At 35.8% G+C, this 17,802-nt stretch overlaps 1 protein-coding gene across 2 annotated transcripts in view; it reads left to right on the top strand.

Moving 5' to 3' along the window:
* Positions 1 to 17,802, top strand: part of MED13 (mediator complex subunit 13) — a 96,547-nt gene that overhangs the window by 58,236 nt on the left and 20,509 nt on the right. For both annotated transcript variants that reach the window (XM_086360560.1, XM_086360561.1), the window contains 6 exons: positions 793 to 883; positions 1,018 to 1,232; positions 1,442 to 1,638; positions 2,371 to 3,287; positions 13,069 to 13,230; positions 17,344 to 17,567. In XM_086360560.1, the coding sequence (XP_086216686.1) occupies positions 793 to 883; positions 1,018 to 1,232; positions 1,442 to 1,638; positions 2,371 to 3,287; positions 13,069 to 13,230; positions 17,344 to 17,567 (1,806 nt within the window). The remainder of the gene's footprint in view (positions 1 to 792; positions 884 to 1,017; positions 1,233 to 1,441; positions 1,639 to 2,370; positions 3,288 to 13,068; positions 13,231 to 17,343; positions 17,568 to 17,802) is intronic.

Raw genomic sequence — 17,802 nt, 5'->3', positions numbered from 1 at the left:
GAGAACCTGGCAGGCTGCAGTCCATGCAGTCGCAAAGAGTCGGACATGACTTAGAGACTAAACGACAGTCCCTGAATACTCATACTTTTGTACTTTCTCCCTGCTGCTGTTGATGTGTCAGTGTTGTTAGAGCTGACAGTTTGGTTCCTTGTATCCTGTTAGCCACTTTGTTTTAGGAACCAGATTGTCAGCTCTAACAACACTGATGACTGATTGGAGATTTTAAGACTTGTTTTGTTCAGTGTATTAAAATTTGCCTTTAGTTAGGGATACTGTTGCTTTGTCGTACAAGACCTTTCTGGAGTTTTGCTTAGTTTAATCTTTTGTAGTATATTTGTAGGGGCAAGAAGATTATTAGGAAAGATAAAAATGTAAAAGGAATTTGGAGAGGTTATTGATTATATAGGAATCTTTAATGTCTTTTGTTTAAAGAGACAGATGCTTTATAAGTATCTTTTACTAAGAGGCAGTTCCCAAATTCTGTAAGTTTTCTTACTATTTTTTTGTTATTTTAATAGGTTTTAATGTGTTTTGAAAGTAATGGTTGTTTTTATGAAGGAACTTTTTCCTCTCTGTTAATTTGGAGTATTGTTATAATCATTAGAGAAACTAATCTGGATTATTGATACCTAAAGTTTTTTTATGTCTTTAAATTGCATCTAGTAGATATTTGGCTGCGACACAAATGGGCTCTACTTTCAAGTTACATACAAATGATTACTATCTTGATCACACTGGATTTAAATTTCAGAGAAATACGTATGTATGTGTGTGTGTGTGTTTTTTTAATAGCCTGGATCTAAAAAATCGGCGAATGGATCAGATGATAAATCCAGCTGCAAGGAATCAAAGACAGGAAATCTGGACCCATTATCTTGCATAAGTAAGCTTACCAAATCTGTATTCCAGATATATCTGCAAACTTTTAATCTCAATAATGTTTCCCATCCCTTTCTTTTATACACAAAATAACTTCTTTTTAGTCTTATGTTAAAATGTGTGTTTTATTAAATATAGGTACTGCAGATCTTCATAAAATGTATCCTACACCACCATCATTGGAACAACATATTATGGGATTTTCCCCAATGAATATGAATAATAAAGAATATGGTAGTATGGATACAACACCTGGAGGAACTGTTCTAGAAGGAAATAGTTCTGGTATTGGAGCACAGTTCAAAATTGAGGTTGATGAAGGATTCTGTAGCCCAAAACCTTCTGAAATTAAAGTAAGTATTTTATTTTTCTAGAAAAATAATTCACTTCTATATTTTATATAGAATTGGTTTACTGCTATATTCAAAAATCCTTTCATAATGAAAGAGTAGAATTATATTTACATTTTATTATTCTGTTTGAAAAAGGGAAAAAGGTTAGAGTTACTTTGTTTTTTCCCCTTGAAAGACAAGATGCTGAAAATGATGTTTTTATATTATAGGATTTTTCTTATGTGTATAAGCCTGAAAATTGTCAGGTTCTAGTGGGATGTTCCATGTTTGCACCTCTAAAAACTCTACCAAGCCAGTGTCTGCCTCCTATCAAATTGCCAGAAGAGTGTATTTACCGTCAGAGCTGGACTGTTGGAAAGTTAGAATTGCTTTCTTCAGGGCCTACAATGCCATTCATCAAAGAGGGGTATGATTTAAATTTATATTATTGATATAGAATATGAATACTTGTGTAGCTTTAATTTTTTTTTAATAATTAACACCTAATATATTGGCATCTGGAAAAAGATACTGGTTTTTGAAAATTTTTAAAAATTATCTTCTGATTAATAGCTGCTAATGGTGTTTGGTACTGTTAAAGTAAAGTATTGGAACACAAAAGATGAGAAAACTTAGTATTTGGAAGCATCTTTTGTTTTGGTCTAAAATTCTAATCAGACTTATTTGTATATTTGCCATATTTCACACACTTTTTATATTTAAGTATCTCTGAAATTGGGGTGTCTTATAATTGGTAACATCTTAAAATTGCCACTGTCCTTTTCTACCCATAAAGATCTCTAAAATCAGGGTTTTTTTTTTAAACAATTAATGGCGTCTTAGAATCGATGAAGTATGAGTATTTCTAGTACAAGAACTGTAGAGATAGTAATCATGGATATATAGATGTGGAACAATGTATACAAATTGTATTTATCATAGAACTAATTAGTTGGATTTCACCACACAACAATCACCTGGAGTGGATATATTAACCAAACATATATTTTAATTGTACTTAACAATTTTTGAACCAATTGTGTTTTCATAATTTTCAGTGTTACTGAGAAATATTTGGGACATTTTTAGTTGTATTTCACATTACTAATATGTTCCTTTATGTATGTTTTTTTATTTTCTTTTCCCCTGATGACGCTAGTGATGGAAGTACTATGGATCAAGAATATGGCCCTGCTTATACACCTCAGACTCATACTTCCTTTGGGATGCCTCCTAGCAGTGCACCTCCTAGTAACAGTGGAGCAGGAATTCTTCCTTCTCCGTCTACCCCTAGGTTTCCAACTCCAAGGACCCCAAGGACTCCAAGGACTCCTCGTGGAGCTGGTGGACCGGCTAGCGCTCAAGGTTCAGTCAAATATGAAAATTCAGACTTATATTCACCAGCCTCCACCCCATCCACCTGCAGACCCCTTAATTCTGTTGAACCTGCAACTGTTCCTTCCATCCCTGAAGCACACAGTCTTTATGTAAACCTCATTCTTTCAGAATCAGTTATGAATTTGTTTAAAGACTGTAACTTTGATAGTTGCTGTATCTGTGTTTGCAACATGAATATCAAGGGTGCCGATGTTGGAGTTTACATTCCAGATCCAACACAGGAAGCACAGTATAGGTGTACTTGTGGCTTCAGTGCTGTCATGAACAGGAAGTTTGGCAACAATTCAGGATTATTTCTAGAAGATGAACTAGATATCATAGGACGCAACACAGAATGTGGCAAAGAAGCAGAAAAACGTTTTGAAGCTCTCAGGGCCACTTCTGCTGAACATGTTAATGGAGGACTAAAGGAATCCGAAAAATTGCCTGATGAATTGATACTATTGCTACAAGATCAGTGCACTAATTTATTTTCACCTTTCGGAGCTGCAGACCAAGATCCCTTTCCCAAAATTGGTGTAACTAACAATTGGGTACGTGTTGAAGAGCGGGACTGTTGCAATGACTGCTACCTTGCATTAGAACATGGGCGTCAGTTCATGGATAACATGTCAGGAGGCAAAGTTGATGAAGCACTTGTGAAAAGTTCATGCTTACACCCCTGGTCCAAAAGAAATGGTAAGTATGCTAATGAAGTAGTTTTTCTCTCTATTGTGTTTTAGTTGTATGACTTTTCTTTCTTAAGAAAAGGTAAGAAAGACAGTTTCCCATTTAGCTGATAGAGACACTTAAATTTGCACTTAAAACTCCTTCAAGAATGACACTTTTAAAGGAAGGACTTCCGAGTAGTTTAGTTTAATTTCAGCAACAAAAGTATGGTTATTATAAATCTGTAATTATGTACTTGTGTAGGAGTATAAAAGGTACTTTGCACATGTTAATTAGCAGAAAATTGTTGGTTGTCTGCTTTGTTCAGGATTCTTTCACTCATTAAATATTTATTGAGCAACTAGTATATGCCAGGGACTGTTCTTTTATAAACTACAATATTAAAGCAAACGTATTTCCTGCCCTTTCTGAGCCTATAAGACTCAAAATAACAAATTTAAATGAAAGTAATTATATGGTATCAGATAGTGACAACTGCTTTGAAGGAGAAGCAGGGAAAGAAGTAGAAAAAGACAGGACAGAAATGTGTTACTTTAGAGGTATGTTTAGAGAAGATATTACTGAGGGACAGCATTTGAGCAAAGACCTAGAGTGGGGGAGTGTAAGCTGTGTGGCTAAACGAGAGAAGTGTTTTCAGACAGTGCAAAGACCATGAGTAATGTGCTTAATGTTTGAGACACAGGAAAGAGGCACTGTTGTTGGATTGAGTTGGGTGATGGGGGGACTGGTAGCAGGTGGAAGTCTAAGAGATGGCTGAGCACCACTGTCATGTGGAGTCTTATGGACCATGTTTAACTGTGGCCTTTATGGTTTATTCCGAGATGACTTGGACAGCTTTGAGCAAAGAAGTAAGATGATCCTTACTTATCCAAATGCATATTTGGAAATACAAGTTTTAAATTGAGAGGAGTGGTTGGGGCTAGAGATTAAAAAATTTGTGAGTGTGTTAGCAGTGTTTTGGGGCTTCCCAGTGATAGCTCAGTGGGTAAAGAATCTACCTGCAATGCAGGAGACATAAGAGATGTGGGTTCAGTCCCTGGATTGGGAAGATCCCTTGGAGAAGGAAATTGCAAGCCACTCTAGTATTCATGCCTGGAAAATTCCATGGACAGAGGAGCCCGTTAGGGGGTCGCAACCCCTCCTCCGTGGAGTCTCAAAGGATTGGGACATGACTGAGCATGTGACACCTACATGGCCCCTGTCAGTGTTTTAGACTGTGGAGCTGCATGGGACAGCCTAGAGAGTGACTGTAGGTAGAGAAGTCTAAGGGTAGGACTCACATTTAGAGAGGGGGAAGAAGAGGAGGGTCCAGAGTAGGAAATTAAGGAGGTAGGAAGAAAACCAAGGAAGTATGGTATACTGGAAGCCAAGTATAGGAAATGTTTGAAAGACAGAATGATCATTGATATCAAATATTTATATGTAGTTATCGAGTTAATCCATTTGAGTTGCTTAACATAATACTTATCACACAGTTAAGTAATGAATTTGTATAAGCTGCCATTATTAAAGTTAGCAATAAGGTGTTTTTTTTTTTCTTTTTTTCCCCAGATGTAGCCACTAGGAGATTCATACTTTTAAAATGGTGTGTCAGTATACCACTTTTGGTAATTACACAGGAAGTTAGTCTTTCCTGAAACCTACCTATCTTCTAGCTGTCTTTCATGTGTTTTTGTTAAGAATTTATATTCTTAGGTGATAGGTGCCATTTAATAACTCTGATTTAGTCCCTTATGTCATTTGCTAATCAGTCATTTTTTGACACATGTGCAAAACAATGTGCTTGGTATTCTGGAAGATAGGAAGATATCCTATATTTAAATTACTTATAGACTGCTTGGAATCTGTAAGTAAACTAAAGTCTGTTACTAAAACTGCAGTAAAAGTTTGAGATGAAAATACTCTAAATGCCCATTGACAAGAGAATGGATAATAATTAAGATATAACAGTACAGAGGGAATCTTACATAAGCTCTGAAAATGAATAAAACTATTATAATAGATGAGTCTTACTAGAAGTAATGAGGGGAGGGAGAGGAATCAAGTCCCAGAAGATTTTATATGAGATTTTTTTTTTTTTTTATAGTGTAAAACAGGCAAAACTAAATGTATTTTTCAGATGCAGCTAGAATTCAGGATAGTAGTTAATTCTTAAAAGCTGAGGGATAGAATCATATCCCTCAGCTTTACTTCTTGGTCTGTGAGATCATAGTTGTTCATAATATTATCATTAAAGAAAATGTGTGAATAAGATAGGGCTGTGCATGAACCAGTGGTTAAATTTTGTTCATGATCTAGTTTGATGGTTCATCAAACTCACTATACTCAAGGATCAAATTTTTAAAGAAGTATAAATAAATGTCATAGATTTATTTTTAAAAATCTATAGGGGTGGATTTAATGTACATATAGATACAGATTTAATACATAGATTTTTAAAGTAGTAATTAAGAACATAGGCCATGGAACTGACTACTTGGGTTTGAAATGTGGCTCCATCACTATAATCTATGACCTTGGGCAAATTATTTCATCTCTGTCTCAGTATCTGGAAATAGTCAGTGATAGTATTTACCTCATACAATGTTAAGAGAATCAAATGAGCTAATACAAATAAACAGAGACCATATAAAATAGAATGCTTGGCACAAAATAAGAATTCAGATATTTGTAGTAGTAACAGTAGTAATAATAGCAAGAGTAGCATTAGTGGTATTTTGTTTTACTATTTGTTTTTAAGAACCAACTCATCTTCTTTTGATGAAGGGTCTCATCACAAGAAAAAAAAATTTACAGCTGTATTTGGTGGTGGATGTTAGCTGGACTTACTGTGGTGATCATTTTGCAATACATATGCATCATCATTTTGTACACCTGAAACTAATATTATGTCAGTTATACCTCAAAAAAAGAAAAAAGCACTTATTTGCCAAGCAATAGAAAATGCAAGGTAATGCTCAAAATCTTTTAAGCTAGGCTTCAACAGTACATGAACCGAGAACTTCCACATGTACAAGCTGGATTTAGCAAAGGCAGAGGACCAGAGATCAAATTACCAACATCCGCGGGATCATAGAAAAAGCAAGAGAATTCCAGAAAAACATCTGCTTCATTGACTACACTAAAGCCTTTGACTGTGTGGATCACAACAAACTGGAAAATTCTTCAAGAGATGGGAATACCAGACTACCTTACCTGCCTCCTGAGAAACCTGTGTGCAAGTCAAGAAGCAACAGTTTAGAATTGGACACGGAACAACAGACTGGTTCCAAATTGGGAAAGGAGTACGTCAAGGCTATATATTGTCACCCTGCTTGTTTAACTTATATGCCGAGTTCAGTTCATTCGCTCAGTCATGTCCGACTCTTTGCGACCCCATGAACCACAGCATGCCAGGCCTCCCTGTCCATCACCAACTCCCAGAGTTTACCCAAACCCATATACATTGAGTTGGTGATGCCATCCAGCCATCTCATCCTCTGTCGTCCCCTTCTCCTCCTGCCCTCAATCTTTCCCAGCATCAGGGTCTTTTCCAATGGGTCAGCTCTTTACATCAGGTGGCCAAAATATTGGAGTTTCAGCTTCAGCATCAGTCCTTCAATGAATGTTCAGGACTGATTTCCTTTAGGATGGACTGGTTAGATCTCCTTGGAGTCCAAGGGACTCTCAAGAGTCTTCTCTAACACCGCAGTTCAAAAGCATCAATTATTTGGTGCTCAGCTTTCTTTATAGTCCAACTCTCACATCCATACATGACCACTGGAAAAACCATAGCCTTGACTAGACAGACCTTTGTTGGCAAAGTAATGTCTGCTTTTCAATATGCTGTCTAGGTTGGTCATAACTTTGCTTCCAAGGAGTACATGTCTTTTAATTTCATGGCTACAATCACCATCTGCAGTGGTGTTGGAGCGCCAAAAAATAAAGTCAGCCACGGTTTCCACTGTTGCCCATCTATTTATCATGAAGTGATGGGACCAGATGCCATGATCTTTGTTTTCTGAATGTTTAGCTTTAAGCCAACTTTTTCACTCTCTTCACCTTCATCAAGAAGCTCTTTACTACTTCTTCACTTTCTGCCATAAGAGTGGTGTCATCTGCATATCTGAGGTATTATTTCTCCTGGCAATCTTGATTCCAGCCTGTGCTTCCTCCAGTCCAGCGTTTCTCATGATGTACTCTGCATATAAGTTAAATACACAGGGTGACAGTATACAGCCTTGACGTACTCCTTTCCGTATTTGGAACCAGTCTGTTGTTCCATGTCCAGTTCTAACTGTTGCTTCCTGACCTACATACAGGTTTCTCAAGAGGCAGGTCAGGTAGTCTTGTACTCTAATCTCTTTCAGAATTTTCCACAGTTTATTGTGATCCACACTGTCAAAGGCTTTGGCATAGTCAATAAAGTAGAAACAGAAATATATGCAGAGTACATCATGCAAAATCCCAGGCTGGGTGAAACACAAGCTGAAATCAAGATTGCTGGGAGAACTATCAGTCTCAGATAAGCAGATGACACCACCCTTATGGCAGAAAGTGAAGGAGGAACTAAAGAGCCTCTTGATGAAGGTGATAGAGGAGAGTTTGCTGGCTTAAAACACAACATTCAAAAAACGAAGATCATGGCATTCGGTCCCCTCACTTCATGGCAAATAGATGGGGAAACCGTGACAGACTATTTTCTTGGGCTCCAAAATCTCTAGATGATTATTGCAACCATGGAATTAAAAGACACTTGCTCCTTGGAAGACAAGCTATGACCAACCTAGACAGCGTATTAAAAAGCAGAATACCACTTTGTTGACAAAAGTCCATATAATCAAAGGTATGGTTTTTTCTAGTAGTCATGTATGCATGTGAAAGTTTGACCGTAAAGAAGGCTGAGTGCTGAAGAACTGATGCTTTTGAATGGTGGTGCTGGAGAAGACTGTTGTGAGTCTCTTGAACAGCAAGGAGATCTAATCAGTCAGTCCTGAAGTAAATTAACTGTAAGTATTAATTGGAAGGACTGATGCTGAAGCTCCAGTACTTTCGCCACCTGATACAAAGAGCTGACTCATTGGAAAAGACCCTGATGCTGAGAAAGATTGAAGGCAGGAGGTGAAGGGGGTGACAGAGGATGAGATGGTTGGATGGCATCACTAAATCAATGGACATGAGTTTGAGCAAACTCCGGGAGATCGTGAAGGACAGGGAAGCCTGGCGTGCTGCAGTCCATGGGGCTACAAAGAGTCGGACATGACTGAGCGACTGAACAACAGCAACAAGTGACAAATACTGGGTTGTTTACCTAATGAGCACTTTTTTTTAATAACAATAAACATTGATATAAACAGATAACTTTGCAGCCATAAAGATGAATTTTATCCTAAGAACTTACATTGAGAAAATAATTCAAAACAAAAAAGAAATATCTTTATATTTCAGTTTAAAATTTCAATGTAAACATGCTATAAAACCTAAATTTTCAATCATGGAGTACTTTTTCATTAAATTATAACAGCTTCATTAAATAGTAGCAAGCTCTGATTTAATACATTAGTACCTTTGCCCCAATTGTTTTCCTCTGCTTGGGACACTGTTCTTCCAGGTATTTACATGAGTAACCCTCTTATCTCTTTACTTTTGTCAGAAATCATCTTAGTGTAAAATTGCAAACCACTCTTCATCTTCCCCATCCTGCTGCTTTTGCTTTCTCCCCCTAGTGTTTGCTTATTACCTTCTAAACATATTGTATAGTATATTAAATATTATCTCTCACTCCATTAGGTTCACTCTGTGCAAGTTCTGTGTACAAGAAATGATTTTTGTCTGTTTTGTTATATCCAAATACCTAAAATAGTACCTGGCATGTAGTAGATGTCCAGAAGTCCAAGGTGTTGAAATATTTGTTAGAAGGTATTAAGAGTCTGTAATTTAATGGCAATGTTTATTTTTTTCAAAACAGGAAGAGCTCTGTTCTAATTATAAAAAAATACATACTTTCTGAAAAGAAAGTTAATCTAAATAATATAGATAAATAGAAGTAAAAATTGCCCCAGGCCCATCATTACACCACTGCATGATCACTCATCTTTAAGCAACTTTGGCATATCATACAGTTCATCCATTTGAAGTGAACAACTGAATGGTTAGTTAGCACAGACTTGTGTAGCCATCACTACAATCAGTTTTAGGATATTTTCATCATCCCCAAAATCTGTAGTTATTAGCGATCACTCCCGTTTTCCTCCAACCACCCGCTCCTTGCACTGGGCAATGATCAGTCTACTTTCTGTCTTTGTAGATTTGCCTCTTATATACTCCATATAAATAATATTATACACTATATGGTCTTTTGTGATTGACTTCTTTTTCTTAGCATAATTTTTCAGGGTTCATCCAGGTTGTAGCATATGTTAGTACTTAATTCATTTTTATTGCCAAATAATATTCTATTTAGGCATATACCACATTTTATTTACCTATTCATCTGTTGATGGGCATTTGGATTGTTTCCCCTCTTTGGCTGATGTGAATATAATGATACATTGAACATTTGTGTACAAGTTTTTATGTAAACATATATTTTTATTAGTCTTGAGTGAACTTGATAACTCTTGTTTTACTTTCTGAGAAATTGCCAGACTCTTTTCTAAAGCAGCTGCTCCATTTTACATCCCCATCGCAGTGTGTGAGGGTTCCACTTTTTCCACATTCTCATTAACACTTGTCTTCATGCATTTGTAATTATTACCATCATCATCATCATACAGGATTGTGAAATATTATCTCATTATTGTTTTGATTTGCATTTCCCTAATGACTAATGATACTGAATGTCTTTTCATGTGTTTATTGCCTGTTTGTATTTTTTCTTTAGAGAAATGTCTTTTCAGATCCTTTGCCCATTTTTAAATTAGGTTGTTTTGTTTTTTCATTATTGAATTGTGAGTGTTCTTTATATCTTATGGATATAAGTTTCTTAACATCTGCACATATTTTCTCCTTTTCTCTGGTTTGTCTTTTCACTTTCTTGATGCTATCATTTGAAGGAGAAGAGTTTTTAATTTTGATGAAGTTCAGTGTATTACTCTCTTGTGTACTTTTTGGTTTGTACTTTTGGTGCCATATCTAAAAAGACTTTAATCCTGAGTCATGAAAATTTACTTCTGTTTTTTTTTTCTATGAGTTTTATTGTTTTATCACTTATATTTACGTCTGTGATCCATTCTGAATTAACTTTGATATATCATGTAAGGAAGAGATTCAGTTTTATTCTTTTGCACATGAATATCAAGTTACCCAGAACCATCTGTTGAGAAGATTATCTTTTCACATTGAATTGTGCTGGCACCTTTGTCAAAAATCAATTGACTGTAAATATGAAGTTTTATTTTTGGATGCTTATTTCTGTTCTACTCAACAGAATATCTATTCTTCATGATCACTCTTAAAAATATATATTCTAAAACCATTGCTTTCCAACCAGATTTCAGCTTTGAGACCTGGCAGTTATATTGTTGTTTATGCATTCTTCCCCACAAGATTATAAGATCCCTGAAGACATGAATAAGCATGTATTTCACAGTATTCCCAGCAGCTAGCATAATTCCTGAACCATAGTAGGTCTTTGTTATATGTTTTTAATAATGAAAGATTGCGAATGAGAATCTCTCTGAATTAAAATCAAACTGTATGGAGAAGGAAATGGCAACCCACTCCAATGCCTGGAAAATCCCATGGACCGAGGAGCCTGGTGGGCTACAATTCATGGGGTCGCAAAGAGTTGGACACGACTGAGCAACTTCTGTGTTTTTGAAGCTCAAAGGGATATGGGCCACTGAAAAGGATATAAACTAGGGCAGAATTTCTTAAAGAAGTAACAGTTTAGTTAGTTACAACATCAAGATAAATGGAATTGAAAGAGATGCTACCAAGAGAGTTGGGCAGTACTGCTTAAATAATGCTCAAGAGTTTCTATTCTTAAATTGTTTGCTCTTGAGAGAAGATGAGCAGCACTGGGCCCACTCACCTCTGCCTTTTTTTGTTCCCCACTTTGGTTATGTGTTGTTACTTTCGGAATTGCACTTTTTTCACCTTGTCATAGTAGCTGCCAAAGTGTGTTTTTATAAACATGGGGTTCTAGAGTGCTGGCTTCCTGCGGCAGAGGAAAGAAAGAAATGCGTGTTGTACAAAATAAGTACGTTCATATGTTTAATAAAATAGTTCTATTATTGAAAAACAAATAAAAAATAAAATCAAACTGTAAATTCCTGAACTTTACTCACCTCAGAATTTCTCAGGGTAAGCTCTGTATATGTGTTTTATAAAAGTTCCCCATTTGATTATGATAAACAACCTTAGCCAGTGATAGCTTTTTCTAGATTTTATGTAAACACATATCAATACACAGTTCTGTTTGTGTAAAATATCTTCCAGTTTTAAAACCTGTTTTTTATTTACTAGTGTATTATCAGTCCACTTCAGATAGCTCTTATCACTTTTAAATAGTATTTTTGCTATGTATAATACTAGTTTATTAAGTATAATAGTTATTCAGCAATATATCTGAAATTAAATTATTTCTGATTCTGTATACTATTTATAGATATAGGGAATTAAAGCAAGAAATAATAAATTAGGCAATAATAATAATGAATTAAATTTGAATGATTTAATGTAACAGAGTGCTCAGACAAGATTTAATGATAAAACTGAACCATGCTCAAGGGACAGATTAATTATATTAGCAAGATTTCATGGTTTTTTAAAAAGCCATTTGATGTTTAAGAGCATCACCTTTCATATCCATTCTGATAGTTGGTCAGAAATGCAGATCATAATAATTTGATAATCTGTAAATCTATTAAGTCTAGGTTTATAAAAATTGTGTGGGTATTTAAGTCTAGGTTTATAAAGTATGTGTGGGCATTATGACACTATCTAGCAGTGTGAACAAGTTTATCTGTTACTATGCAAATTTGGAGAAGGAAATGGCAACCCACTCCAGTGTTCTTGCCTGGAGAATCCCAGGGACGGGGGAGCCTGGTGGCTGCCGTCTATGGGGTCACACAGAGTCGGACATGACTGAAGTGACTTAGCATAGCATGCAAATTATATACTTTAGAATTGTTACAGTTTACTATTTTTCACAAATTAAACTTTAATCATTGTAACCAGTGTTATCTATCTGATCTTTTACCACAGTAGAGGTATATAAAGTGGATAATTAATAACCCATTTCTGTATGAGGTAGTGTTCTTTCTATTAAGGTACTTATGAGCACCAAAGACAATCAAATGCAAAAAGGAAGAAATTGATTTGATTAATTTATAAATCGGTTAATGAGCTAATGAATGACTTTATGAAGATAAGTTATGATAAGTGTTTTATTACGTTTCTTCTTGGTCTTAAATACCTAGAAAAATCATCTCTATAGGTAATTCTAGTGATAAAGAACCTGCCTGTGAATGCAGGAGACATAAGAGACGTGGGTTCAATTCCTGGTTCAGGAAGATCACTGGAGGAGGGCATGGCAACCTAGTCCATAATTCCTGCCTAGAGAATCCCATGGACAGGAGCCTGGCAGGCTACAGTTTTTAGGGTCACAAAGAGTCAGACATGACTGAAGTGACTTAGCATGCACTCTCAGATCATTTTAGATAGAACTTAATATAGCACTCTATACAAGCAGATGCTTAATCTTGGTGATGTAGAGCTGAATTTACTTTCCTAGATGGATTTCTTTATTATCTTGAAATTTTTTGTGTGTTGACAATAGCAATTCTTCTTTTTTTAATGATTGTAGATGTGAGTGTGCAGTGCTCACAAGATATACTTCGAATGCTCCTATCGCTTCAGCCAGTTCTTCAGGATGCTATTCAGAAAAAAAGAACAGTAAGGCCTTGGGGGGTTCAAGGTCCTCTCACTTGGCAACAATTTCATAAAATGGCTGGCCGAGGCTCTTATGGTAAGTAATTTACAATCATATGTTTTGACTTATTTCATATCAGTCCTCAGTATCTTTACCGAACTTTAATAAGCACATTTATCTTCCTTAAATATTTCTGTGGCATGTGCTTGACTTAAGGCCATTGTGGTCAATCTCAGCCTTCCTTACTTTAAACATTTTCAGCATTCAGTTTACTGAATTTTCCAATCTCACTTCAGAAAGAAAAGCTTGTTTTTACGTGTTACACAGACCAGTAAGATTCTATGCTAAGAAAGAATCATACTGCCAAAATTTTCAAAAGGATTTATACACTTTTTTGTAAGTTACCATTTTACATACAAAATTGAAAAATGAAAAAGGATAATACTAGTGATAAGAGGCCCAAAGGTCTTCCTTTAAAAAAAAAAAAACATGAAATTTGCCAGTTGTGACAAGAATAACTCCCACATAGTACACAGTAGATTTGTGGTCAACTGTAATGGAAGGAACATTCAAAATATTTAAACTATCTGTTGAACATTGTCTCTAGAGGGGAAAAAATTCTCTCTGAAAGGTGAGATGTAATGGAACTTTAAAATATATTTGGAATAACAGTTCTTAGCATTGAAATCCTTGACTTTTTGCATGGTTTTAGAATGCATCATGTACAGAAGTAGTAGATTTGCTCATATTTTCCTTTTCCTCCTTTTATTAATGGGTAAATAATTTAAATTTCATTTAAAAAAAGAAAAAGATATTCGAGGCTTCCCTGATGACTCAGTGGTTAAGAATCTGCCTGCCAGTGCAGGGGACATAGGTTCTATCCCTGGTCCCTGAAGATCCCACAAGCTGCAGAGCAACTAAGCCCATAAGCTAGCACTCTAGAGCCTGTGACCTGCAACTATGGAAGTCCAGGTGCCTAGAGTCCATGCTTTGCAACAAGAGAAGCCATTGCAATGAGAAGCCTATGCACTGCAACTAGAGAGGAACTCCTGCTCGCTGCAACTAGGGAAAGCCTGTGTGCAACAGCAAAGACGCAATTCAGTCATAAAAAACAAAACCTTGATACTCAGTGAAAACTGCAGTTTAATTATAGTATTTTTAGTTTTTTTTTTTTTCTATTTTTTAAATAGGTTTACAACGATTTAAAAAGATTTAAAATGATTTACAATGGTAGTTTCAGGTGTGCAACAAAATGATTCAGTTATACATATGTTTATTCTTTTTTAGATTCTTTTTTCATGTAGGTCATCACAGAATCTTGAGTAGGGTTATACAGTAGGTCTTTGTTGATTTTATATCGTAGTGTGTATATCACAAGCTCTCGGTTTATCCCTCCCCCTACATTTCCCCTTTAGTAACGGTAAGTTTGTTTTCAATATATGTAAGTATGTTTCTGGTTTTTGCAAATAAGTTGATTTGTATCTTTTTTTTTGTAAGTAGATTCCACAGCTTAGTAATATCATGTGATATTTGTTTTTCTTTGTCTGACTTATTTAGTATAATAATTTCTAGGTCCATGCATGTTGCTGCAAATGGCATTATTTCATTCTTTTTTATTGCTGAGTAATATTCCATTGTAGGGCTTCCCAGGTGGTGCTAGAGGTAAAGAACCTGCTTGCCAATGCAGGAGACATAATAAGAGATCTGGGTTCGATCCGTGGGTCGGGAAGGTCCCTTGGAGAAGGACATGGCAGCCTACTCTAGTATTCTTACCTGGAGAATCCTGTGGACAGAGAAGCCTGGAGGGCTATGGTCTATAGGGCCGCACAGAGTCAGACATGACTGAAGCAACTTAACACCCAGCACAGACACATACTCCATTGTATATATGTGCTGAGCTTCTCAGTAGGTCAGTGGTAGAGAATCTGCCTGCCACACAGGAGACCCAGGTTCGATCCCTGGTCAGGAAGATCCTCTGGAGAAGGAAATGGCAATCCACTCCAATATTCTTTTTTTTTTTTTTTTTCTTTTTAATGCCAGTATTCTTGCCTGAAAATCTCATGGACAGAGGAGCCTGGTGGGCTACAGTCCTTAGGGTAGCAAAGAGTCAGACACGACTTAGCAGCTGAACAACAATATTTGTTCCATGTCTTCTTTATCCATTTCTTTTTCAATGGACATTTAGATTGCTTCCGTGCCTCGGCTGTTGTAAATGGTGCTGCAATGAACATTGGGGTGCATGTATCCTTTGGGATTATGATTTTCTCCAGGTACATGCCCAGGAGTGGGGTTGCTGGATCATATGGTATTTCTAAGTTTTTTAAGGAACTTCCATATTGTTCTCCATAATGGTTATACCAATTTGCATTCTCACATACAGTGTAGCAGGGTTCCCTTTTTTCCACACCCACTCCAGCATTTGTTTTTTTAGTATTTTTACATTCTTTTTAAAAGTCAAAATAGTAGACACAGAGTTCTACAACTTACTGATCAATAACATAAGAAGCTCTCTTTTTTTTTAATGGCTGCATATATTCCATTATTCTCTACACACATGATGTAATTTTTACCAGTCTACTGTTTATGGATGTATATTGTTTGCATCATTATCGTTACAACTATTTTTCTATAATGTATACAATCCCTGGCTTAAAGCATGTGTGTACTTTTTTTTTTTTTTAAGTATTACCAGATTGCTCCCTACCATAGCAGTTTAAAATCCCATCAGTAAAATGCCTGTTTCCCCCAACCTTTGCCAGTAAGGTGCTGAGTAGATGGGAGAAAATGGTGTGTTTCTTTATAGTTTGAATGGTAGAATAATACATACTGTAAGGGTAGATTTCCTGAATTCTAATCCCATCTGTGCCACTTCTTGTGTGACACTGGACAAGTTATTAACTCTTCTATTCCTGCTTTCTCACCTCTAAAATCAAGTTAATATTAGTGTCTGCCTCGTGGTTTTCATGGGGTTAAATGAGTTAATGTATGTAAAGATCTTTGAACATTACCTGGCACTTAGCACTTGCTATTAATTATTTTAAATTCTTTGCTCTTAATGAAATTGAGCATCTTTTTATGTATAAGAGGTATTTCTGGTTTTTGTGAACTTTGGTATTTCTGGGTTTTGTGAATTTTGTCCATATCCTTTGTCCATTTTTCTGTTATGATGTTGATCATTTTCTTATGGATTTATAGGTTCCCTTTCTATGGTAAGGGGATTAACCTTTTGTTATATGTGTTGCAGATCTTTTCTTCTGATTTGCTTTTAATTGTTTGGCTTTGTTAGTAGTGTTTTTTCATGCCACAATTTAAAATTTATATTGTCAGATTAATCATTTTTATTTATTAGTTTTAAATTTTATTTTTATGATTAATTTTTGCCCTTGCTGTTTCTTCATTGCTGCGTGTGGACTTTGTCTAGTTGCAGTGAGTGGGGCTACTCCCTAGTTGTGGTGTGCGGGCTTCTCATTGCTGTGGTTTCTCTTGTTACAGAGCATGGGCTCTAGGTACCCGGGCTTCAGTAGTTGTAACACATGGGCTTGTTGCCACATGGGGTGTGGAATCTTCTCAGACCAGGGATTAAACCCATGTCCCCTGCGCTGGCAGGTGGATTCTAAACTACTGGACCACCAGAGGTCCAGATCAATCAGTTTGTATATGTACAGGTTTTACATTATGCCTGCAAAGATTTTTTCTCGTCTAAATTTATTCAAAATAAAATGATAATGATACAGGTGAAAGGGATTAACAGGTACAAACTTCCAACTATAAAATAAATAAATCATGGAGATGTAATGTACACATGGGGAATGCAGTTAGTAAAATTATAACAACTTTGTGTGGTGAATAATAATAACATCTTATTTTGGTGATTACTTTATAATGTATAAAAATGTCAAATCACTATGTTGTACACCTGAAACTGATATTTTAAAAAACTCTCCGTCCCATATTTTCTTTTCTACTGATAAGTGTTTCACCCAAATTAATTTTTTTTCATTTAAGTGAAGGTATAAGTCACATGTTTCATACAGATTTTTAGTAAATTCCTAACTGTAAAAGTCTCAGCCACTGACTTTTAGGCATTTTTGTCTTTAAATAAAGACAAAGTAGTAAATATTTTTACTACTAATAATAACTTCACTAACTCTTGACATTTAAATGTTCCTCTTTTAGATCTTTTCTTAAAATATGTCTTTTCTTATTTAGGAACTGATGAATCCCCAGAACCACTGCCAATCCCCACGTTTTTGTTGGGTTATGATTTTGATTTTCTGGTGCTTTCTCCATTTGCTCTCCCTTATTGGGAGAGACTTATGCTAGAACCCTATGGATCTCAAAGAGATATAGCCTATGTTGTACTCTGTCCAGAAAATGAAGCCTTGTTAAATGGAGCCAAAAGCTTTTTTAGAGATCTTACTGCAATATATGAGGTAGGTACTTTAAAAGATCTTTTTAAAACACCTTATGATTTGCATGTTTTTATATATAAAATATACTGAACATTTCAGTTGATTGGTAAAGAATAATTATGATGTCAGGCTAGATGTTTAGTTCTTGTACCAGCCAGTTACATTCTTTACAGCTTTGACCCAGATCCTTTGTTAGATGTGTATGCCATGACTCACGGTGGAAGTTGCCATACTGAGGGGAAAACATTGTGTGCAT

This window comes from Bos grunniens, chromosome 19, assembly GCF_055505025.1.
Source record: "Bos grunniens cultivar Pamir isolate PY7600 chromosome 19, Bosgru_T2T1.0, whole genome shotgun sequence".
NCBI classification, from domain to species: domain Eukaryota; kingdom Metazoa; phylum Chordata; class Mammalia; order Artiodactyla; family Bovidae; genus Bos; species Bos grunniens.
The sequence above is the reverse complement of the archived record's forward strand: the minus strand, read 5'-3'. Positions and strand labels throughout refer to the sequence as shown.